The 25767-nt window shown below is 44.0% G+C and overlaps 1 protein-coding gene across 3 annotated transcripts in view; it reads right to left on the bottom strand.

Moving 5' to 3' along the window:
• Positions 1-25767, bottom strand: part of SLC15A1 (solute carrier family 15 member 1) — an 82318-nt gene that overhangs the window by 33268 nt on the left and 23283 nt on the right. For all 3 annotated transcript variants that reach the window (XM_044286534.1, XM_044286535.1, XM_044286536.1), the window contains 7 exons: positions 13068-13084; positions 11866-11950; positions 11574-11715; positions 10867-10986; positions 9249-9348; positions 9029-9119; positions 616-699 (listed from right to left, as the gene is read on the bottom strand). In XM_044286534.1, coding sequence (XP_044142469.1) covers positions 616-699; positions 9029-9119; positions 9249-9348; positions 10867-10986; positions 11574-11715; positions 11866-11950; positions 13068-13084 — 639 coding nt within the window. The remainder of the gene's footprint in view (positions 1-615; positions 700-9028; positions 9120-9248; positions 9349-10866; positions 10987-11573; positions 11716-11865; positions 11951-13067; positions 13085-25767) is intronic.

The raw sequence follows: 25767 nt of genomic DNA, 5'->3' as shown, positions 1-25767 counted from the left end.
TGTCAATCACTTTTGCAACATATTAAAGAGGACCTTTCATGTGATTCTATTAAGGGAGATATATATCTGTACTTACGGGGTACCCCCCACTGATGCTGCCACCCTGCTTGATTTTTTAAAATATGCCTCCTATGCCCCGCCAGATTTCTCCCACTCAGTATGCTAATACTGAGCATCGGAGCAATGAGGAGGAGACTGAGTCTTTCTCCGTGGGCGTCTAAGTCTCCCTGGCTGTAGCGCTGTCCAATCGCAGCGCAGAGCGTCACAGCCAGGGGCACAGCGGGGCATAGGAGGCAAAAAATCAAGCAGGGTGGCAGCATCAGCTGGGGGTACTCCGCAAGTACAGGTATATATCTACCTTAATAAAATAGCTTGAAAGGTCCTCTTTAACTAAAAGCACCTGTAAGATGCCCATTTATTTCAATGAAGGAAAAACCTGGTCATGAGCAATAAAATGGCATATAGATGCAGTCAGTAGAAGACTGAAGTCTAGTGCATTATGGAACAGATCACTATACACAGATAATGGAGAGATTCTGACAACACCAAAGCCGGCCATAGATGCAAGCTTGTACAAAATGGAGTACCTTATTACCACTAGTGCTTAAAACTTACCTAGCGCAACCGCCATGAGAGCAGCAGGCACTCCAAAGGCCAAAGGATAGCATTTCTGCTGAGAGTGAATACCGCACTCCTGGCCTGAAAATCACAAAAATATATATTTTAAAAGTCTTCATATTAATCTTTCTCTCATTGCATGGCACTAAAATATTTCTGCCCTAAAATGTTATTTAGGTTTTGTGCCGGTTATGGAAAATATTTCAGATCACCCTTATCCATCTTAAAAGGATTAAAAAATGACAAATGGGCACAATACCTGTAATACCTTGTGGCCCCAAGTAAATAAGGGTTAATAGTGTAGAAACCTTATTTAAGGAGGCAGTTGTTGGATTAATTACAATAAGGCCGTCAGGAAAAGATAGTTAGTATTAGTTTTTTCAGATGTGCACTGGCTCCTAATCAGTGGAAGGGATAAGGGCAGGCAAGTCCTGGCCCAATATATGAGGTGCCACAATTTATCAGGTTCACCAAACTGTGCTATATGGTGTTATAAATTAAGAGTGGCTATTGACACAAATTATGTGCCACAATTTTTTTTGCATGGATATTTCTGTTGAAGAATGGGGATTGAACATGTGCACTAGTAATGGCCTTGCGGTTCGCCCAGCGGTTCGCTGAACATGCGAACATATGGCGATGAACATGCGAACAGCCAATTGAGACGTTTCAGCACATGGACACCCACCCACCCTATAACAGAACCCCATCTGGCTGCCATTTTACATTCTGTGTTTTGCCAGTGCAGGGGGAGGTTGCTTTGTGGAGCCGGGACAGACTGTTAGGGACACCAAATGTTAGCTAATAGGGCCACAAGAGTCCTTTTAAGGACTGGTATAGGTGTGCTATCGATAGGTATGATATACTTATAATATACTTTCTAACATAGAAAGTATATTATAGTGCATTTGTACTGTGCAGCAGTTGTGTCCGGTTCTGCTGTGATACTGTAGCTATATAGAGGGACAAACGCTATTGGAACAACTAATTGTAATGGGTGTGATATACCAGTTGCCCCCCCCCCCCCCCAAAAAAAACTATTGAGGCAGGGGTGTGATATACCTATAATATACTTTCTATACAGGGAGTGCAGAATTATTAGGCAAGTTGTATTTTTGAGGATTAATTTTATTATTGAACAACAACCATGTTCTCAATGAACCCAAAAAACTCATTAATATCAAAGCTGAATATTTTTGGAAGTAGTTTTTAGTTTGTTTTTAGTTTTAGCTATTTTAGGGGGATATCTGTGTGTGCAGGTGACTATTACTGTACATAATTATTAGGCAACTTAACAAAAAACAAATATATACCCATTTCAATTATTTATTTTTACCAGTGAAACCAATATAACATCTCAACATTCACAAATATACATTTCTGACATTCAAAAACAAAACAAAAACAAATCAGTGACCAATATAGCCACCTTTCTTTGCAAGGACACTCAAAAGCCTGCCATCCATGGATTCTGTCAGTGTTTTGATCTGTTCACCATCAACATTGCGTGCAGCAGCAACCTCAGCCTCCCAGACACTGTTCAGAGAGGTGTACTGTTTTCCCTCCTTGTAAATCTCACATTTGATGATGGACCACAGGTTCTCAATGGGGTTCAGATCAGGTGAACAAGGATGCCATGTCATTAGATTTTCTTCTTTTATACCTTTTCTTGCCAGCCACGCTGTGGAGTACTTGGACGCGTGTGATGGAGCATTGTCCTGCATGAAAATCATGTTTTTCTTACCTTGCAGACTTCTTCCTGTACCATTGCTTGAATAAGGTGTCTTCCAGAAACTGGCAGTAGGACTGGGAGTTGAGCTTGACTCCATCCTCAACCCAAAAAGGCCCCACAAGCTCATCTTTGATGATACCAGCCCAAACCAGTACTCCACCTCCACCTTGCTGGTGTCTGAGTCGGACTGGAGCTCTCTGCCCTTTACCAATCCAGCCATCTGGCCCATCAAGACTCACTCTCATTTCATCAGTCCATAAAACCTTTGAAAAATCAGTCTTGAGATATTTCTTGGCCCAGTCTTGACGTTTCAGCTTGTGTGTCTTGTTCAGTGGTGGTCGTCTTTCAGCCTTTCTTACCTTGGCCATGTCTCTGAGTATTGCACACCTTGTGCTTTTGGGCACTCCAGTGATGTTGCAGCTCTGAAATATGGCCAAACTGGTGGCAAGTGGCATCTTGGCAGCTGCACGCTTGACTTTTCTCAGTTCATGGGCAGTTATTTTGCACCTTGGTTTTTCTACACGCTTCTTGCGACCCTGTTGACTATTTTGAATGAAACGCTTGATTGTTCGATGATCACGCTTCAGAAGCTTTGCAATTTTAAGAGTGCTGCATCCCTCTGCAAGATATTTCACTATTTTTGACTTTTCTGAGCCTGTCAAGTCCTTCTTTTGACCCATTTTGCCAAAGGAAAGGAAGTTGCCTAATAATTATACACACCTGATATAGGGTGTTGATGTCATTAGACCACACCCCTTCTCATTACAGAGATGCACATCACCTAATATGCTTAATTGGTAGTAGGCTTTCGAGCCTATACAGCTTGGAGTAAGACAACATGCATAAAGAGGATGATGTGGTCAAAATACTCATTTGCCTAATAATTCTGCATGTACTGTATAGTGCATTTGTACTGGGCAGCAGTTTTGTGCGGTTCTGCTGCGATACCGCAGCTATAAAGAGGGACAAACACTACTGAAACAACTAATTGCAACTGGTGTGATATACCAGTTGCCCCCCCCCTCCCAACAAACTGATTGAGGCAGGAGTGTGATATACCTATAATATACTTTATATATAGTGCATTTGAACTGTGCAACAGTTGCGATACCGCAGCTATATAGAGGGACAAACGCTATTGGAACAACTAATTGCAACGGGTGTGATATACCAGCTGCCCCCCCAAAAAAAACTGATTGAGGAAGGGGTGTGATATACCTATAATATACTTTTTATATAGTGCATTTGAACTGTGCAGCAGTTGTGTGCAGTTTTGCTGCGATAACGCAGCTATATAGAGGGACAAATGCTATTGGAACAACTAATTGCAACGGGTGTGATATACCAGTTGCCCCCCAAAAAAACTGATTGAGGCAGGGGTGTTATATACCTATAATATACTTTCTATATAGTGCATTTAAACTGTGCAGCAGTTGTGTGCGGTTCTACTGCGATACCGCAGATATATAGAGGTTCAAACAGTATCGGAACAACTAATTGCAGCGGCTGTGATATACCAGTTGTCCCCTAAAAAAACTGATTAAGGCAGGGGTGTGATATACCTACAATGTACTTTCTATATAGTGCATTTGAACTGATTGAGGGGTGTGTTTTACCTGCTTCCACAAAAGATTGATTAAGGGGTTAGATATACCTGCTTCCACCAAATATTGATTGAGGCCTTCAATATACCTGCTTCCACAAATACTGCTCTTCTCTAGGGACTTAGGCACAGGGTCATTTTGAAAATGACAGGCAGAGGAAGAGGCAGGCCTTTCCGCAGGGATAGTAGGGGTTGTGCAGGTGCACCAGGCCAGAGCCTAAGTGGGAAGTTGGAGAAGGCGCGTGCGATTATTTCAAAGGAGGCACCAGAGTTGGTTGAGTGGCTCACTCACCCTTTTGCTTCTGCACCCTCCTCATTCTCTGTATCTGCACCCTTCTCACTCTTAGCTGTGTGCACCCCCAAATCCACCACCACCATAGCCCCTCCACACGAGTCAGAGAAATTATTTGCCCATCAATTCCCAGACCTTACCGATGCGCAGCCATTCTTGGCAATGTGTTTTTTTTTTTATGCCTCAGTTGTTGACAATAGTGTTGTCATCTGCAGCCTGTGCTGTCAATGTATACAGTAAGTCACGGTAAGCCCAACGCTCACCTTGGGATGACCACCATAAGAAGGCACCTGGTCTTCAATCACTGAGCCCAGTGGGAGCGACGCTGTCAGAACCCACTCCACACTCCACGTCCTGCCTCTTCTCCTTTTCCTCTCTCCTCCCATTTGTTCTCCACTCCACCTTCCACCATGCCATCGTTGCGTTCATCTGGACTAAGGCAGGCTTCCGTGGCCCAAATGTTTGAGTGTAAAAAGATGATGACGCCGGATAACCATCTTGCCTAACTGCTGACCGCTGGCCAACTACTGCCATATAATCTGGTGGACTCGGAGGCCTTTAGAAAATTTGTGGCCATTGGCACACCGCAATGGAAAGTCCCCGGAAGGAAATATTTCTCCCAGAAGGGCATACCAGAGCTATATGGCCATGTTTATCGGCAAGTGAATATATCTCTGGCACACAGTGTCGGTGGCAAGATACATCTGATCCCAGACACATGGTCTAGCAAACACGGGCAGGGAAGGTACATAACTTTTACTGCCCACTGGGTGATCCTTCTGACGGCCGTCAAGCATGTAACCTGTGGCTACCGTGTGGATTTAGTGTTACTGAGACGGATTGCATGCAGGCCTGCCTCTTCTTCTCCTTCTCCTACTCCATCCTCCGTCTCCTCCTCGGCTGAATCCTCCTTTTACACTGCTACCACCTCTTCCGCTGTGCCCCCCAAGCTCCCCAGAACCTATTTGACGTCCCAGGTGGGACGTTGCCATGCTGTACTGCGGATGTTGTGCCTGGAAGCCAAGAGCCACATCGGTCCTGCACTGCTTTCAGCTCTGCGGTCACAGGCCGATCAGTGGCTAACCCTGCTCAATTTGACAGATGGTAAAGTGGTGTGCGACAATGGTGCCAATCTGCTGAGCGCACTGAAACAGGACAAAATGACACACATGCCGTGCATGGCACACGTCCTGAACTTAGTCGTGCAGCGATTCGTTGCCAAATACCCCAGGGTTCAGGACGTCTTGCGGCAGCCAGGAAAATCTCTGGCCATTTTAGAAGATCTTACACGGCTATGGCTCGCCTTGCTGGCGTTCAGCGGCGACACCACTTGCCCGTCAGACGTCTGGTTTGTGACAGCCCGACGCGCCGGAACTCCACCTTGTATATGCTTGATAGGCTGCTCCAGCAGCAACGTGACGATAACGACTACCTGTACAAATTCTGCAGCAGGACAGGATCTGGGGAGATTGGTTTCTTTTCACTGTGCCAGTGGCTGCTCATGCGCGATGCATGCAGACTTCTGCGCCATTTGATCAGATCACCAAACTGGTCAGTCGCAGCCAGGGCGCCATCAGTGACATCGTACCTTACGCTTTCTTTCTGGAGTGTGCATTGCGTCGTGTCATTCATCAAGCCGTCGAGGAGCAGGAGGAGGAAGATGAGGAAGTCGCAATGCTGAATGAATTCCTAGGGGAGGCTACTCCATCTGAGACAAGTCAGCAGGAGTCTGAAGAAGAGTCCGGGGAGGATGGTGGCTGGGGGGAGGAGGAGGAGCAAGAAGAGCAGGCTTCGAGGGGTACTTAAAACTTTTAAGGGATCCATGGTGTTGTCCGTGGCTGGGGGGAGGAGACCGAGGGTGACATTCTCCTGGGCAATGAGCGGGACCTAGGGTGCTCCACCACTTACAATTTAGTGCAAATGGGGGCCTTCATGCTCCAGTTTATGCAGAGGGACCACCATATAAAAATCATAAAGGGCAAGGACCAATACTGGGTAGAGCCCCGGTACAAACACAAAATGGCAGACATGTTACCAGCATCACAGAGGGCTGGCAGAATGCAGCATTTCCAGGCCTTGCTGCAAGAGATGCTGCATTCTGCTGTTGCGGGTGCTGGCAGAGGAATTTCCACCCACAGCGAAACAGGTACCAATCCTACCGTGCCTGCAAGAAGAGAGCGGTTTGAAGATGTGTTGGTCACTATGGATATAAGATCATTCTTGCAGCCAAACCATCGACTGACGCCCTCCGGATCCAGTCTCAGGGAACGCCTAGACCGTCAGGTGTCCGACTACATCAGGTTAACGGCTGATATGGACGCTCTGAAAAGCAAGGAACCCCTGGACTAATGGGTGTGCAGGCTTGACCTATGGCCAGAGCTGGCACAATTTGCCAGGGGACTTTTGGCTTTCCCCTCGTCGAGTGTCTTGTCCAAAAGGACGTTCAGCGCAGCAGGGGGGATCGTGACCAATAAGCGCACTCGCTTAGCTCACGACAGTGTGGACTACCTCACATTTATATTCATTCATAAGGAATGGATCTCGGAGGAATTCAACACCTGTGACGACCACGTGTAATTGAATTTCCTCATGCCAGCCCACACATATCTGCCACCACCCAGAACAAAGAATGGTCCTTGTCTTATGTATATACAGCGGCATAAAAGGCCTTTTCTGTCAGGTGAATGCCTAATATTTGGGATCTCTACTCCAGTGGCCTACAATTCTATTTTTATCCAGTGACTGCCTAATGTGCCTCAAGCCACAGGATCACAATTTCTTTTGCGTCAGGTGAATGCCTAATTTTTGGGGCCTCTACTCCAGTGGTCTACAGTTCTATTTTTATCCAGTGACCACCTAATGTACCTCCAGCCACATAATCACAAGTTCTTTTGTGTCAGGTGAATGCCTAATTTTTGGTGCCCGTACTACCGTGGCCTAAAATAAAATAAAATGAAAATTTAGGCTCCAGCAGGGCACATTTTTTAAAATTTCCCTTTAAGACGCATACAAATGGCCCCTGATTAAAATACATATTTTTTGTGGGAATTTTTGCTAATGACCCCCCTCTGGTCTATCACTGTCCATGTTGTGGGACTATTTGTGTACTTCTAGTAAGTGTTTGCTGGCTGCAAATATGACCTGAAGGTTTTTCAGGTTCGCCTCCCATTAAAGTGAATGGGGCCCATCCCGAACGTGCCACTAATGTGCACTACTTTTTGCTGGTTATTAATCTGAATGATAATATAAAGCAGTCTAGAGGTCACTGATATCAAGCATAGAAATGATTATTAATGGGGCTTGCCCCTAAAAAAGGACTTAAGAACATAAAAGAAGACATATTCATCTCCAGCAGTCCCCTACTCCTGCAATTCTGAGGCTGCCTGGGTTCCTGCTGATCTCTAGATTCAACTTATATTGCAAAACCAAGGAAATGCCATGAAATTCCCTATCAGCCAATCACTAGCTAGAGCAATGACCAGCTATAGCCAGTGATTGGCTGGGTCGGCAATTTGAGGCATTTCCTATGTGTTGAGATAGGAGTCAGAAGAAGCCTTTATCATTGGTAGGATTTAAACCCATGACTACAATGCAAGTCGCCATGCTGTCTATTATATTACCTTGTATTGAAACATCAAGTTCTCCAAAATCTTGCGGCAGGGCCTACAGGTTGCAGCTCTCCATACATGCCTCTGATTCTACTTGTAAGCAGATATCCTGCACTGAAGGATGAAGCCAGACTACAGTCCTAAAGCAGAAGGATACTACCTGGCCAGGGCCGTCTTTACCAAGGGGCAAAAGGGGCAGCTGCCCTGGGTCCAGTTGCTCCTGGGGGGCCCAAGGCAGCTGCCTCTTGAGCCCTGCTAGCTACTGCCCTGGGTGTCAGGCTGTCGGCTACACAGGCATCATGATCGTACGGTCCTACAGAAGTTAACTGTGGAGCTTTTTTGTGTAAAGATTACATCAGAAAAAGGTGACAGGGGCTGTTATGTTAATATACTGTAAACTACTGTATAGTGGGGTGCTGTATACTGTGTGGTGGGCTGTATATTGTGTGGTGGGCTGTATATTGTGTGGTGGGCTGTATATTGTGTAATGGGCTGTATATTGTGTGGTGGGCTGTATATTGTGTGGTGGGCTGTATACTGTGTGGGGGGGGGTGGCCTGTATACTGTGTGGGGGCCTGTATACTGTGTGGGGGGGCCTGTATAGTGGGGGGGAGTGCTATACTGCTGTACTGTATAGTGTGGGGGGCTGTATCGTGTATAGTTTGGGGTGCTGTATACAGTGAGGTGTTGTATACCGTGAGGTGCTGTATACTGTGGGCTGCTATACTGCTCTACTATATACTGTGGGGTACTGTATAGTGTGGGGTGCTAAACTGCATACTGTGTGGTGCTGTATACTATAGGGTGCTATACTGCATACTGTGAGGTGCTGGGGTGCACTGTAACACTAGGGTGAGCCGAGCCCTGGTCTCCTTCCTGCAGAGCGGTGCCCACTTCCAGCCTGAGCCCAGCTGCCCAGAGCACTGCTCCTGAGCCGCTGGAGTCTTCAGAACTAGAAGTATTTACAGTCATTCACTGGACTCTACCAGATATGTGGATTTTTTGTGTGTGTGTTGTGGTGGAGGGCGTGATTGCATGCTAAGGTGTGGGAATGGCGGGATCCAGGGGGCCCAAGTAAATTTTTGCCCGGGGTCCAATCAATATTAAAGACGGCCCTGTACCTGGCTGGTGGGAATCATGAAAACAAATGAAACAACTAAAAACGTCCTACTTACCTCTCAGGATGGGAGTGATAATAGTAGACAGAAGACTGCCAGCATTGATTGACAGATAAAAGATAGAGAAGAAGCGGCCCCTCTGTTTCTCCTGCAGTAGAAACATACACAATCACACATGCTATTCAGTTAACTGATATAAGAAGGTTGGATCGTTGCTGCAAATGTTTCATAAAATGACAGCAAACGGATTTATCACTAATATAAGAATATACAGTACCTGGCTCTCATCAAACTGGTCTCCACCAAAAGCAGCAACACAAGGTTTAATTCCTCCTGTGCCCAAAGCGATTAAAATAAGGCCAATCATTGATAAACCACTATGAGAAAGGACAACTGATGTTACTTCAATATGTAAAAAAATATTTAACTTCCTTGTACAAGCTTAAGGTAATTTTACATGTCCAGATTATAGGGCAGATTATTGGAACGAACGTTTCTGCAAACGCTTGTTGCCAACAACAAGCTACCCATGTAAAGGTGCAGCAGATCACACCATGAATGAGCAAAACGCTCATTCATTGGGTGATCCTGTGGTTAGTGCAGGCATGTAAATTATCATTTCTGGGCAGCAGATCATGCGGTCTAAACAGCAATCTGCTGCCCAGAAACAATACAGATGTATGAGAACAAGCGGCCAACTAGCAGCCAACTGTCAGAAAGGAACGCTTCCTTCCCAACAAACAGCTTTAGCTCTGCACGTGCAAAAACACCTTAATTCGTACAAAAATGTACTTGCAGTACCTACCTCAAAGGAGTGTTCCATAAATAGTCATATATTATTCGGGCATACAAAGCATAATTTTCCAATTGGATTAATGAAAAAAATGCAGTTCTTATGATACCTTGTGCTCAGTGCTCGTGAAAAAGGGGTTCTCCAGGAATGATTTAAAAGGGCTGCCAGCATACTGTCTTATAATAGTTACAACACCTAGCAGTTCATTTCCCTGGTAAAACTAATTGTTTCATTTGTTTTCACGATTCCCACCAGCCAGGTAGTATCATTCTGCTTCAGGACTGTAGTCTGGCTTCATCCTTCAGAATATGAGCAGGATGGAAAATCGCCCAGGGCTCAATGTGTTAAACATTACAAGACAGTATGTGGTATCCCTGTTACAGCAATGCAACATTTACTATAGTTTTTCTTGTGTTTTAAAACTGAAAAAAATAAAAACTTTAAAATGAAATATCGCCATATTCTGACCCCCATAATATTTTATAGTTATGGTATATGGAGCTATGTGGGGGCTCAGTTTTTATTGTTACCAGTTTGGAGTGTGTGTGATAACATTTTATAAAAATGTGAAGCAATTTAAAAAAATGACGAAAGGGGCGTTATGCCATTCACCTGCTGCCTCCATAGGAACTACAGCTCAGGTATGCGGGAGCATCAGGGCAAAAGAATGGCTACCCTGAGTCCGCATTGGACCATGGCATCTAAAGGGTTAAATGTATGCGATCGTCGGTTGCAGACATTAGCCCCAGGCCTCTGCTGTTTGAAACAGCAGAAACTCAGTGGCTTTGGCTCCCACTGTGCACTTGGGTGGGCACCATATTTAAATACCCTCCTTCCATAGTACATGTACAGTGCTGGAACTCTGGGGGTTAACCCATAATAAAAGCTAATACAAATTAAAATCTTACTGATGGGTGCAGCAAAATGGCCCAACACAAAAAAAGCTATGGCTGTTATGGCTATGAATGTGAGAAGAGTTGGGGAGGTTACACATGGTTTGTCTGTATAGGGCCAGAAATTCCTGATGGCTATAAAACTATATAGCAATCTGCTCAGATAAAAAAAAAAACAGCTATAGTAAAATATACCCTGAAGTACTTACACATGAAGAGGAATATTGTCAGGTATTCCATCCCTGTTCCCATCAGAAATATCATGAATAGCACTGACAGACATAATGACCTGGCCAACTGCATAAACAATAGACAGATATACGATGGTCCTGAAAGTAGAGACATTTTATGCAGTAGAGAAACATTTTGTGATGTTAACTGAATTTGTAATTTACCGTAACTTAGCATTTTGTACATTGCAATAACTTTCTGGGTTAAGACAACTCACTAGGTTTTCATGGTCCCATAGGAAACCACAGAGCATATTGTGATATTGTAGTGAATCGTGGCAAACTGAGCTCACAATCATTTTAGGACATTTACAGTAGGTTTTAATAAACTTTATTTATAAACTTAAAGTTTGGAAGGTTTCACTAACAATATAAATCTTGTAGATTTTTCATACAAATGTTAGTCAATGACTTTTGATTTTTTAGAAGTAAAGAGTTTTTTTGGGGGGTACTATCTCTCCTTGGGGAGAGAGCGCCTTAATCGGCGTGAGGAGACTCCTCTGGACTTCAGGGAAGAAAGAGATGCAAATGAGCTCTTAACAAGCTCTGCCTCTTACATCAGGTGGCATTAGAGGCAGAGCTTGTTAAGAGCTCATTTGTATCCATTACTTCCCGTGTTTTTGTCACACACAAAACATTTCACGAGTGAAGGTTTTACATTTAGAACTCATTACAAGATGACTTACTTAAATTTTCCCAGCCAAGAGTCAGCAATGATAGCCCCCAAGATTGGAGTCAGGTAGCACACAGCAACAAATGTGTGATAAACCACAGTGGCGAGGTTGTCGTCCCATTGTAGAAAGTATTTAAAGTACAAAACCAACACAGCTACAAAGAGAAGACAAAGAGAGCAGATGGTTTTAAGATTAATGCCAATCAATCATTTTCTATTGAAGATTTGCCATTAACATCTGCCCATCTTAATTTTGTCCGCCTCCAGAATTTATATGAAAGGAAAAATGATCTGTAATACTTTACCTCGCATTCCATAATAGGAGAACCTTTCACAAAACTCATTAATGACAATAAAGAAGATACTTAGAGGGTAGCCGAAGCATCCTGGCTGTAAAAGGTTAAAAAAAAAAAAGTTAACAAGTGTCATCTCTTTTTTCTTTTCAGAATTTTGTGAAAAATAACAATGTAAATGAACAAAACTGCATTTTTCCTGCATTGAAGTTCTGAATTGTATGGCACCATAGTGAGTGGCTGGGGTGCTGTTGTGTTGTGAAAACTTTGAAGAGAATGCAGCACTAAATCATTACTGATGTCTCAGGATCAGTGGTCCCAGTGGTCAGACAGACCCCCACTGATCATATACTGATGGTATATTCTAACAATATCCAACACTTTATAAGATGGGAGTAAGACTTGTGCAATACCTTCAGTGTTCTCCCCAGGCCCGCTTCACATATATCAGTTGAGTATGGCCAGCTATTTTAGGCTAGGAGCCGGACACAACGGTTGTATGTGTACTGTACTTCAGTGCACAGATCTGGCGTCTATCTACTGATAGATCTACTGATCGCGCCAGGCAGAAAAACGTGATTACCAAAGGGAAATTAAAGGGTTTGTCTCAGGATAGGTCATCAGTACCTGATCGGCAGGTGTCCAACACCTGGTAACCCCACCTATCAGCTGTTTGACAAGTGGGCTGTGCTCCATGTGAGCTCCGCTTCCTCATCTTTACACTACGTATTCATTTCCTGTGTAGCGGTGGTGTAGTAAGAGCTCTTCCTCCTCTTCAAACAGCTGATCGGCAGGAGTCCTGGGTGTTGGACCCCCGTTCATCAGATATTAATGACCTATCCTGACTATATGTTATCTATATGGCCGGACAACCCCTTTAAAATGTCAATCATTCTGTTCTAGTAGGTTTTAAATGTTTCCATATTCTTGCATTTTAATTGATTTATGATTGATTTAATTGCACTTCTAGTGATGTTCAGTGATATATCAATTCCCTGCCTGGAACTTTTCGGTAACCTTGCCACATAGGGTCTGGCACAGTAAATTCAGAATAGAATAATAAATCATAAACGGTTGACTATATATTTTTTAATGACTGATATTGTAAATGCAGAGAGATGAGAATAGATAATTTACATTTTATGTAAGAATGCTATGTGAAATCATATCCAGGTTTACTAGAGTAAATAGAATAATACTTTAAAGAAACTTACAGATTTTTCGCCCCTCCCTGTTTAGAAAAGAAAGGAAAATAATTATGTTTAGATAACTGAATCATGTTAAATAAGCATTTTTATAAATGAAACATGTAAAAAGTAGTATTAAATATGTCTGCCACACATTTCTAAAAATAACATATTTATATGTATATGTCATAAGTCTAGTGGCGTCGCTAGAGGGGGGCGAGGGGGGGCAATTGCCCCCCCTATGTTGTTCCTTGCCCCCCCAGGTGCCCCCCCGCTGATTCCCCCGAGTGAATACTAATGAGCGCTTCCATTAAGGAAGCGCTCATTAGTACAGAAGGACCAGGAAGTGGTGAACGCTCTGTACTCACCACTTCCTGGTCCTCGGCTGTCGGCTGTGCAGGGCTGCGCACAGCGTGAGGTCGCTCTGTGACCTCACGCTGTGCGCGCCAGTTTAGAGCACGCACAGTCGACTGAGGAGGGAGAAAATGGCAGGCGGAGTCCGTCCAGGAGCAGGAGAGGTAAGTGTTTTTTTTTTTAATTTTATAAAAAATGTGGCTGCTGGGGGCATTATGGGGGCTAATAGGAGGCATATGGGGCTAATTGGAAGCATATTTGGGGGCTAATTGGAGGCATATTTGGGGGCTAATTGGAGATGTATGGGGGCATTTGGAGGCATATTTGGGGGCTAATTGGAGGCATATTTGGGGGCTAATAGGAGGCATATGGGGCTAATAGGAGGCATATGGGGCTAATAGGAGGCATATGGGGCTAATTGGAGGCATATGGGGGCTAATAGGCATATGGGGCTAATAGGCATATGGGGCTAATAGGCATATGGGGCTAATAGGAGGCATATGGGGGCTAATTGGAGGCATATGGGGGCTAATTGGAGGCATATGGGGTCTATGGGGCTAATTGGAGGCATATGGGGGCTAATTGGGGGCTAATTGGAGGCATATGGGGGCTAATTGGAGGCATATGGGGGCTAATTGGAGGCATATGGGGGCTAATTGGAGGCATATGGGGTCTATGGGGCTAATTGGAGGCATATGGGGTTAATTTGAGGCATATGGGGGCTAATTGGGGGCTAATAGGAGGCATATGGGGGCTAATTGGAGGCATATGGGGGCTAATTGGAGGCATATGGGGTCTATGGGGCTAATAGGAGGCATATGGGGCTAATAGGAGGCATATGGGGGCTAATTGGAGGCATATGGGGGCTAATTGGAGGCATATAGGGGCTAATTGGAGGCATATAGGGGCTAATTGGGGGCTAATAGGAGGCATATGGGGGCTAATTGGAGGCATATGGGGGCTAATTGGAGGCATATGGGGGCTAATTGGAGGCATATGGGGTCTATGGGGCTAATTGGAGGCATATGGGGTTAATTGGAGGCATATGGGGGCTAATTGGGGGCTAATAGGAGGCATATGGGGGCTAATAGGAGGCATATGGGGGCTAATTGAAGGCATATGGGGGCTAATTGGAGGCATATGGAGCTAATTGGAGGCATATGGGGGCTAATAAGAGGCATAATGGGGGCTAATTAGAGGCATAATGTGGGCTAATGAGGCATAATGGGGGCCAATGGGGCTAATAAGAAGAATAATGGGGGCTAATGAGGCATAAGGGCTTATATGGGGGCTGATATGGGAGTGATGAGAGGCATAATGAGGGCTAATGAGAGGCATAATGTGTCATCCACAGATCCCCCATAACAGTGTGTCTTCCACAGATCCACCATAACAGTGCGCCTGTGCACTGACGAGAGACAGAAAGAAGGGGAAAGAATCCGTGGAAGCAAGCAGAGGACAGCACAGCAGACGACTGAATAGCTTCTTTTGTAAGTAAATTGTTTTATTATAACTGTATCCCTGCAGACCGCAACTCTCTCGTATTTTGTAATCTTATTTTGTTTTTGCCCCCCCATTTTTGACTGTGGTATCTTTGTGCCCCCCCTATATATTGTTCCTAGAGTCGCCACTGCATAAGTCTGAACTAGGGAGTGAATTTGAAACTCTGTACATGGCTCACTGTTTGACTAATTTTATTGCATTTCAATTGGATTAGAATTAATTAGATTCTGTATTGACTTCTACAAAATATCATTGATAAGGCCATGTATGTAATTCCTTATTGTTACCATTACAGATATACTGCAGCAGAGAGACAAGTGCACTGCCTGCACCCCTCTGTCTCAGGCTGAGTGCACATACATGAATTATGTCCAGACAGTTTGTATTTTTTTTATTGTGGAGCCGGGCACAACTGATATATATGTATGTGCCGATAGGGCACAAGTTTGGCGTCTATAGACTACTAACACTGTGACTGGACAGAAAAAAGTTGCATTTTTCTGTCTGTTACTGTTTGACAACCAGCATCACATCTGATCCGCTGGATGTACTGTATATAAACAATTCCATAGAAAAATATAGGATAAGTTCTAGCTGCCGTTTCTCTGCACCACACTGGAGGGAAACTGAGCCGGATCACCAGAAGTATCTAAAGTGGGCCTTGAACACAAGCATCTATGTCTCTGAACAATGCTCTTTTGGGCTTAGTTTCTCTTAAAAAAATCAAAGCTGATTCTTTACTGCTTTAAAAGCGTTAAGGTGTAGGGCACTAGACTATAAAAGATTCTCCTAGTATCCTCACGGCAGCACAGTTACTTACAGTATCCTTATCTGCTCTAAAATCTAGAAATCATTATATTGACTTATTTTGCCCTAGACAGCTACTGTAAAACAATCACCTGTAGATCATAGTGTAAAATACATTGTATATCAGTGAGGATATGGCTCAGTTCACATGTGTGCTTTTACATTCCATCAGGGGTTCCATCCCTTTTAAATGTAAGGTTAGAGCAGCAACAGAAACGTAACTGGAACTGTAATAGATCTCAATATAAGCCAATGCTTAAAGGGGTTATGCAACAATTAATGTAAAAAATGAAAATCAGGGGCGGAGCCGACTGAGCATGGTGGAGGACGTGTGCGTCTGAGCTCCTCACCATAGACCCGGTCTTTTAGCCTATATATAAGCTACCCGACGAGATTATGGGGAAAATCGGCAGAGACAGAAGAGGGGAGGTGGACAGCACCCCGAAATTGAAGAGTTCGCAAAGCGACATGAACAAATACCTCAGCAAGAGGATTTCTTCTCAGCCGGAGCGGGCGAAGGCGGCGCGAAACACGGCATCAGTAGAGGCGCGGGAAGATGACTCTGATGGAGATAACCTGTTTGACCGGGTGGGGAGATGAGTCCGGATGGCCTCTTCACACACGCTTCCCCCCACCGGCCTTGATTGTATAACTAGAATGTGCGTTATTGCGTCTAGAGACGCCATTGGGCCCTGTAGCCCACTTGTTTTGTTCATAGTTATTTTCCTTTGTTTTTGTATGTATCCTGTCTTACCTGACCCCTACGGTATTGCAAGTCGCTTAGGAGATTGTATGCTTGAATATGGCTGAAGTTAAGGTATATTCCCTCAATGTTAATGGTGCTAATATTCCTCAAAAGAGGAGCCAGCTGTACCATACTTTAAAGAAGGAACAGGCTGATATAGCCTTTATACAAGAAACTCATTTCAGACATATGCATATCCCTAATGTGGTTAGCAGGCATTTCCCCCTATGGTTTCAAGCGTCCCACTCATCTGCCTCCAGGGGAGTATCGATTGGCATTGGGAAAAATATACCATTTAAAGTGTCAGCGAAAATTGCGGATCCAGAGGGCAGGTACCTCTTGGTTAAGGGTAAAATTCTTAATTTAACCGTTACTATGGCGAATCTATACGCTCCCAATGCTAATCAGATTAGGTGGATTTTGAAGACGCTTGAGACCTTGAAGCCCTTTACCGAGGAATTGCTGATCATAGGAGGGGATCTTTTTGACACTTTGAAAGACACCACATCTAGGTCCAGGACCTCGTCGGTTAAAAAGCTCCGCAGACTTCACCTTGCACTGTCGGATTTGGGTGTATCAGATGTTTGGAGGTTGTTGCACCCAGAGGATAAAGATTATACATTCCATTCCAGAGTACATGATTCGTACCAGAGATTGGACTATATATTCTTATCTAATCATGCGCTTCCAATTGTTACAGATGCCAAAATAGGTAACGCAGTAATTTCTGATCATGCCCCTGTTAGCGTGAAGGTGAAGTTTGCTGACCTCCCTCGTAGATCCTGGACCTGGCGATTGAACACTACACTAATAGACGATGTACAGAATGCACAGTTAATTTTGCAAAAGCTAAAAGATTATTTTTCAAACAATGACTCAGGCCAGGTATCAAGATCCATCCTATGGGAGGCCCACAAAGAAGTAATTAGGGGTGAGCTTATTAGTCTAGGTACTAGAATAAAGAGACGGAGATTAAAAGAGTTGAACTCTTTGTTGCTGCAAATATCAACACTTGAAAGTCTTCATAAAAAATCACAGTCAGATGAAGTGTATGCTTCCCTTACCTCCCTACGTAAAAAAGTGAAAGATCTTCTTAATGTTAGATCAGCCAAAAACCTACAAGCCCTCCGTTTTAAACATTACCTACATGGTAATAAAAGCACTAAATTGATGTCTGCTCTTCTAAAACACCAGAGAGATAAGTCTTTTATACAAGCGATTAAATCCTTGAATGGGAGTAGATTTACAACTACGCACGCCATTGCTGAGGAGTTTCGTAAGTTCTATGAATCCCTGTATAACTTAGGGGATGGGGGCGCAGGTCTTGACGTAGCCTCACAGATTAAAGAATTCCTTAAATCCATTAAGATTCCTGCCATATCAGAGGCGGATGGCTTGGATTTGCTTAGACCCTTTTCAGCAGAGGAGGTGGAGCGAGTCTTGGACACCATACCCATAGGGAAAAGCCCTGGCCCCGATGGGTTTCCCATTGCGTACTACAAAAAGTTCAGAGATATACTCGTTCCTTACTTTGTTGGCCTATGTAACTCTCTGCTTCAAGGAGGGACTCTTCCCCCCCAGGCTCAGGCAGCACATATTACAGTAATCCATAAGGATGGGAAAGATCAAGAAGCCTGTGGAAGTTACAGACCAATCTCCCTGCTCAACACTGATTTAAAGTGGTGGGCTAAATTGCTGAGTGCGAGGTTATCTAAGTTGTTGCCTGGGCTTGTGGGGGAGGAACAGGTAGGGTTTGTGCCGGGAAGGGAGGGGAGGCATAATGTAAGTAGAGTGGTTCACAGTGTCTGTTACGCTAAGAGGAATGGGACCCCAATGGTACTGCTGGGAACCGATGCGGAGAAGGCGTTCGACAGAGTCAGCTGGCTATATATGCGCAACGCATTGGAAGCATTCAATTTCCCTGAAAAGTTCATCAATGCCATATTTTCACTTTACTCGTCCCCATCGGCGCGAATTATGGTAAATGGAACTCTGTCGGACGCCTTCTCGATATGCAATGGCACGCGTCAGGGATGCCCATTATCCCCTACACTTTTTATTCTTACCCTGGAGACTTTACTCCTTAAATTTAGACAAAGTTCGGCTATCAGGGGATTGCAGTTAGGCACATTTACTCATAGAATGGCAGCTTTTGCTGATGATTTGCTTCTCATACTAACTGATCCACTAAATGCTATGCCTGAAGTCCTAAATATCTTTCAACAGTTTGGGACGCTTTCAAATTTTAAGATCAATCTAGATAAATCGGAAGCACTAGGGGTGTCTCTCTCAAACACACAACAGGATAGACTTAAAAGGATGACACCCTTTAAGTGGCCCCCGACCTCTATTAAATATCTAGGTGTCCATGTCTCTAAAGACCCAAGACTATTGTTCAGGTTAAACTTTCCTCCTCTGCTTAAATGTGACAAGTGACAATCACACCCACTTTCCACAACCACGTATTTAATGATCACATCCATCAGCCATAATTATCTGAAAAGTGGTGGGCAAAGATCAATCTTGAGTAGTTATTGCAATAAATTTAATTGTTTGTGGACCAAGTGCAGTTACTAACAGACCTACCAGGAAACACTTATGAATTGAAGCAAAGGAATTGGAGATTACAAGAGCGCACAGCAATAAATAACTCACAGGTAAAATGTATGATAGGGAAAGTTAGTAAAATATTTGCAAACCATCGAACTAGTCTAGAACATGGTGTACTGTACTGTAAGAAGAGATGTCTACGACAAATCAACGTGTGGGATTTAAAGGGCATCGGTCAGCAGATTTGTGCCTATGAAGCTGGCTGGTATCTGTCTTGTTCCCATGCTCATATGTCCCCGGACTGATGAGAAAAATGAAGTGTTAATATATGCAAATGAGCCTCTAGGAGCAATGGGGGCTTTGCCATTACTCCTAGAGACTCTGATCTTTCTGCAACTGCTGCGCACTCTGCACTTTGATTGGCAGGGTCAGGCAGGCGTGATGAGGTTTTCACTGCCTGGTCCTGTCAAAGTGCAGAGGGCATGGCGAGAGAGTGGAGGCTCTAAGAGCAATGGCAATGCCCCCATTGCTCCTAGAGGCTCATATGCATGCAGTATATTAATTTAAAACATCATGTTTCTCAGCAATGAGGGCACATATGAACACGGGCCAATACAAATGCCTTTAGCTGCCAAGAGCACATGTAACAAGTCAGACAGTTTCATAGGTACAGATGCCCTTTTACTATAATCACAGCATAGTGCTATTCCCAAAATGTAGCCACCTCACCCATCCTCTGTTGACCATAAGTTGATTTGTCATAAATTTAGCCATGTGCATATTATACGTGCAACTCAGGCCTAACTTTATAAACTAGACTTGGTCAGAAGCATCTTACTCAATGAGGTAACACTCGCTTAGTATGGCATGCATAGTATGATCAGGAGTGTTGTATACTGCAAGTTAAAACCTACCTAGCCGTGCCCTTAGAAACATTTCTACATTTGAGGGAAAAATGGACCCAATTTTTTATGTCAAAAGTTTGAGATTTAATTTTGATTTGGGTATAATCACTATGTTTTCTGACATACAAAGGAAATGATAGAAAATGATATTAGGATCTTGTCATCCAGTTGGTTAAGCCTCTATAAGAAGAAAACTATTTAATTTCAAAATGTTCTTCAGCGCATTTCACAATCAGTGAAACTGATCACATGCAGTCTGTGCTAAATTGCCTTGTTACGCAGGATATCATTAAAGTGTTATCTCCTAAAGGAGCAATCAAATGGACTTTGAGTTTTAAGTATGCTCGTAAATACAGTTAAAGTAGATTGCAAGTTTGTTTATGTGCATAACAGATGATTATTTCTCTAATCTTTGTTCTGGAACTAATGCCAATAAATTATGACCCTAAAATTAGCAAATATAATAAGTATCAGTTTGCAGCATTAGTTTATGTACATATTAACGGATCATAGAGAATATCGGATACTGGTATCTCTTTTCCAAGAATCACTGCACAGGCTGTTCTGATGTCTTATTTTATGATCTACATCTCTTTAGATTATGGCTTCCTTATTCCAGGTCTCTAGAGTCTACACAAGCATATGTCGTGTAGTCATGCGATCATTTTATTTCATTACCTTCTAATCCTTGGTGACTGAACTGGTGTAGAACAGATGGATTTATTTGTAGATAAGAACCATCAATGCTGCCCATTTCTGGTTGATTGGATAGCAGGAGTAGAAGTACAAAACCCGCTGTTCTAGTGGTACAACATTTTCATAGGCAGTGAACATAATGATATCCTCACAGTCCATTGTTCCCATGCACAAGGGGACATCTTATTAGGCCACTTTCACATATGTGTTTTGGTTTCAGGTTTTGAGATCCAGCAGAGGATCTCAAAGCCTGACCAAAACTGTTCCATTTTGCTTACGCATCCGTTCCATTAGGATTCAGTTGTGTGAAATTTAAATGGAACAAACCAGATCTGTCACTAAATACACTGAAAGTCAATTGGTGACAGATCAGTTTTTCTAGGATCCTAAAAAAACGGATCTGTTACCATTGACTTACATTGTTTTCAGTGACGGAACCGGTTTGTTCCATTTGGATGACCAGACACAAAACAGTCCGGTCACAAAACGGTATGCTAACAGAACGGAAGGCATCCTGATGCATTCTGAACAGGTTTCTTTCCATTCAAAATGCATGGGGACAAAACAGAACCGTTTTGGCCCGGTTTTGAGATCTTCTGCCAGATCTCTAAACCGGAATGCCAAAACGCATACATGAAAGTAGTCTAAGTTGTTGATAAAGCGGTATTCCATAATATGCCATAAAAGTCTCACAGATGTGATTCCACACCTATCTGTAGAATGTAGTCCTCTGACCCCGCTGTATGTGGCGACCAGAGATGGCTGGGATCTGGGAAACAGTCAAACTGGCTGTGCTACACTGTTTCCATAACTCCATTAGAAGTGAATGAGCGTTACTTAAATACCATTGCACAGCCAACTCATCTGTTGCCCCAAAGACATAGGAATATCCCTTTAAAGAGGACCTGTTAACCGCAAAATGCATGTAATCTGCAGGCAGCATTTTATAGAGCAGGAGGAGCTGAGCAGATATATTGTTTTATAGGAAGAGATTCAGTAATTTATACATTTAAATCTCAGCTGTTTCTGGGGGGGGATCAGTGATTGATAGCATTCTCTGTGTGTATAAGTATGTATACTGAGATAACTGTCAGTCACTGATAGCTTTACACTGGGGAGGTGTTATCAGTGATTGATAGTATTCCCTGTGTGTATACATATATAGCTGTCAGTCCCTGATATCTGTGTTGTCAGTGATTGATAGCATTATCTGTGTAAGTGTGTATACATAGATAGGTGTCAGTCACTGATAACTGTTCATGGGGAGGTGTCATCAGTAAATGATAGTATTCTCTGAGTGTATAAGGCCTCACTTCAATGGGGCCACAAAAGATGCGGAGAGCACTCCGTGAGCTGTCCGCATCCGTTGCTCCATTCCATGGTCCCACTAAAAAAATATAACATGTCCTATTCTTGTCCGTGCTTTGCGGACAAGAATAGGCATTTATATTGAAGGCTGTCCGTGCCGTTCCGCAAATTGCGGAATGCGCACGGACGCCATCCGTGTTTTGCGGATCTGCGATTTGTAGACTGCAAAAGACACCACGGTCGTGTGCATGAGGCCTAAGTGTGTATACAGAGATAGCTGTCAGTCACTGATAGTTGTACACAGGGGAGGTGTTATCAGTGATTGACAGTATTCTTATACATAGATAGCTGTCAGTAACTGATAGTTGTACACAGGGGAGGTGTTATCAGTGATTGATAGTATTGTCTGTGTAAGTGTGTATACAGAGATAGCTGCCAGTCACCATAGCTGTTAAGTACTGATAGTTGTACATGGGGAGATCTTAAATTTTTAAAAAGCAGACTTCTAGATTAACAAATTGCAAGTTTTACTGCATCTTTTCCCACAAAACTATATATCAATCTGCTCAGCTCCTCCTGCTCTATAACATGCTTATTGCTTTGCGCTGCATTTCATGGTCACAGGTTTTCTCATTATAACCCTGATTTTTTTTGTAGCAGATATACCACAGCATTAAAGATTGTTGTTTTATTCTAAACTAGTCCAGAAAAGGAAAAGTCTTCAGACTGTGTGTTATAATTTAGAGGTGTATTAGGATGTAAGAAGTTGAGAGATATTCTGCCCATGGTTGCCATGTTTTAAGGAACTGTTCTATAGTGTATGATCTTATTTTGTGTGATTTTTCATATAGCATCATACGAATTCTATGTTTAGATCATGTACATTGGGCAGCGAGGTGTATTCCTACTTTCAGACCATTTATGAGCTTAACTTTTTATTTTGAGAGGTTTATTTCCTAAAAATATTACCATGAATTACCAGGAAGTTACTCAGTACCCTGGAGATCATCTTAGTCGCCTGATCCCAAAATTGTTCTACTATTAGGCATGACCACAATATAGGTAAATAGGTAGCAATAGATTGGCACCCTCTAAAGCAAAATGGGGTTGAAGTTGGGAAGGAATATGGTGTGATGGTGGGCTTCTATCAGGTTAGCTCTTTAGAGAATCTTGAGGAACATTTGCAACAAAATTTTGTTGGATGGCATGTTTTAGCTATCACTATACAGCAGTGTTTTCACTTGGATACAGAATGAAATACGTTTAAGTTATGCTCCCATTTATCCATTAAAGGGAGTCTTTCACCTAATCTGAGCGTTTTAGACCGCTCAGATCAGGTTATAGACTCTTTAACCCTCATTACGATCATACCTTTCTCTTATGTGTCCCTCGCCCAGATAATGAAAATAACACTTTTTAAACTTATGCAAATTACCTTCTGAAGGTGCCCAGGGGCGGCGTTACTGGGCGATGTGCCCAGAAAAACACACCTCCAGCCTGCGGACGGCACCAGAGGACGGCGGGCTGGGAACTGGCCCGCACCTGCGCACTGCTCTGCCCATTATGGGCAGAGGAACATCCTTTCATATTGCGCATGCGCCGGCCGGCTGTCTTTAGTTGGCCGGCGCATGCGCAATATGAAAAGCTGTTCATCTGCCCATAATGGGCAGAGCAGTGCGCATGTGCGGGCCAGTTCCCAGCCCACCGTCCTCTGGTGCCGCTCGTGACGTCCGCCGGCTGGAGGTGTGTTTTTCTGGGCACATCGCCCAGTAACGCCGCCCCTGGGCACCTTCAGAAGGTAATTTGCATAAGTTTAAAAAGTGTTATTTTCATTATCTGGGCGAGGGACACATAAGAGAAAGGTATGATCGTAATGAGGGTTAAAGAGTCTATAACCTGATCTGAGCGGTCTAAAAAGCTCAGATTAGGTGAAAGACTCCCTTTAAGCGATGTGCCCAGCTCCTCCTTTGCAGTCATCAGCGCCGCCTTAGAATCCTTTTCAACGCCTCTGGCTCTCCCTCACTCCCCCTCCTTCTTCTCTAAGATCCCGCGCGTGCGCACAGGCCTGTGCCTGATGCGCCCGTGCGGACTTCTCCGTTCGGCTTCATGGAGCGAAGTGCGCATGCGCCAGCACTTCCTCAACCTCCCGATGACCTGAACTGTTCAGGTCATCGGGAGGTTGAGCGAAGTGCTGGCGCATGCGCACTTCGCTCAATGAAGCTGCATGGAGATGTCCGCACGGGCGCATCAGGCACAGGCCTGTGCGCACGCGCGGGATCTTAGAGAAGAAGGAGGGGGAGTGAGGGAGAGCCGGAGGCGTTGAAAAGGATTCTAAGGCGGCGCTGATGACTGCAAAGGAGGAGCTGGGCACATCGCTGATGACAGCAAAGGAGGAGCTGGGCACGAACGGCGGCGGCGGGCGGCATCTTGGAGACATGAGCGTCCTCCTGGGACAGGAGGGAGGTTGAGCGAAGTGCCGGCGCATGCGCACTTCGCTCAATGAAGCTGCATGGAGAAGTCCGCACGGGCGCATCAGGCACAGGCCTGTGCGCACGCGCGGGATCTTAGAGAAGAAGGAGGGGGAGTGAGGGAGAGCCGGAGGCGTTGAAAAGGATTCTAAGGCGGCGCTGATGACTGCAAAGGAGGAGCTGGGCACATCGCTGATGACAGCAAAGGAGGAGCTGGGCACATCGCTGATGACAGCAAAGGAGGAGCTGGGCACGAACGGCGGCGGCGGGCGGCATCTTGGAGACATGAGCGTCCTCCTGGGCACCTTAATCTGATGAATGACAGGTTAGATAAAACGTTTTTTACACTAAATGAGCCTACAGATTTAGCTTATAAGACCACATTAGGAATCACAAGGGCTCCATGCACATAACCATATTTTTGAATGTGGGGGTCAAAAACTGGTGACAGAATCCCTTTAAGTATGCATTGATACATTGGACCTTCTCTTACTACAACCATCATGACCAATTGGTCTACTTCTTCTCTCCTGACAAGATGAAAGCATAATCTTTATGGAGAGACTGTGACAATGAGACTTTTAAACTCTGGATTATGAGTCTTCTGTATGTTTGCTTCTCAAAGTAATTATTAAGCATCCATCAAAAAATTTCCACCTAGGTCATCATGTGTGGATTTTACATATTCAAGAGGTTTTCCTACAATTATCTATACACAAATGTGACTAATCTGGTTGAACAGTTTAAGAGCTGCTTTACATCTTGCCTCTTCTCTGCACTCATTTCTTTGGCAATTCTGTATTAACCCAAGAGACCTGATTTTTAGCCAACAGCGGTGACCTGATACACTTGCTTCAACTGTTACGTCACACGTGATGCAAGGGGAGCAGGTCACCACTGTGGCCGGCTATTGGCTGCAGTGGTCAAATGACCCCCCCCCATCAACAGTTAATGTTATTTGCATGCTGGGGAGATATGTAGATAACCATGAAGCGAGTCCTAAACTTGCAAGTAACCTCCACCATACTTGACTGTCTGCAGACACTCATTGTTGTACCGCTCTCCGGGTCTTCAGTGAACAAACTGCTTTCTGCTACAGCCAAATATTTCAAATATATTTGACTCAGTCTAAGAGCACTTGGTCCCTTTTGTTCTGCACCCCACTTCTTATGTTTTCATGCATAGCTGACTGAAAACGAGACCAAGCGACTCACTTATCTCAACATTATCAAAGCTGCCCGTGATTACATAAAGAGACAGAAGAATGTGAGCAAGCCTACATCCACAGAAGATCTGTAGTTAGTTCTCCAAGATGTTTGGAACAACCTCCCTACTGAGTTCACTTTTGTATCTGAAAGCATTCTTACTTTGCAGCATTTTACAACACAAGC

The sequence above is a fragment of the Bufo gargarizans genome, chromosome 3 (assembly GCF_014858855.1).
Source record: "Bufo gargarizans isolate SCDJY-AF-19 chromosome 3, ASM1485885v1, whole genome shotgun sequence".
Lineage (NCBI taxonomy): Eukaryota > Metazoa > Chordata > Amphibia > Anura > Bufonidae > Bufo > Bufo gargarizans.
Note: the sequence above shows the minus strand (reverse complement) of the source record. Positions and strands in the feature narration are given on the sequence as shown.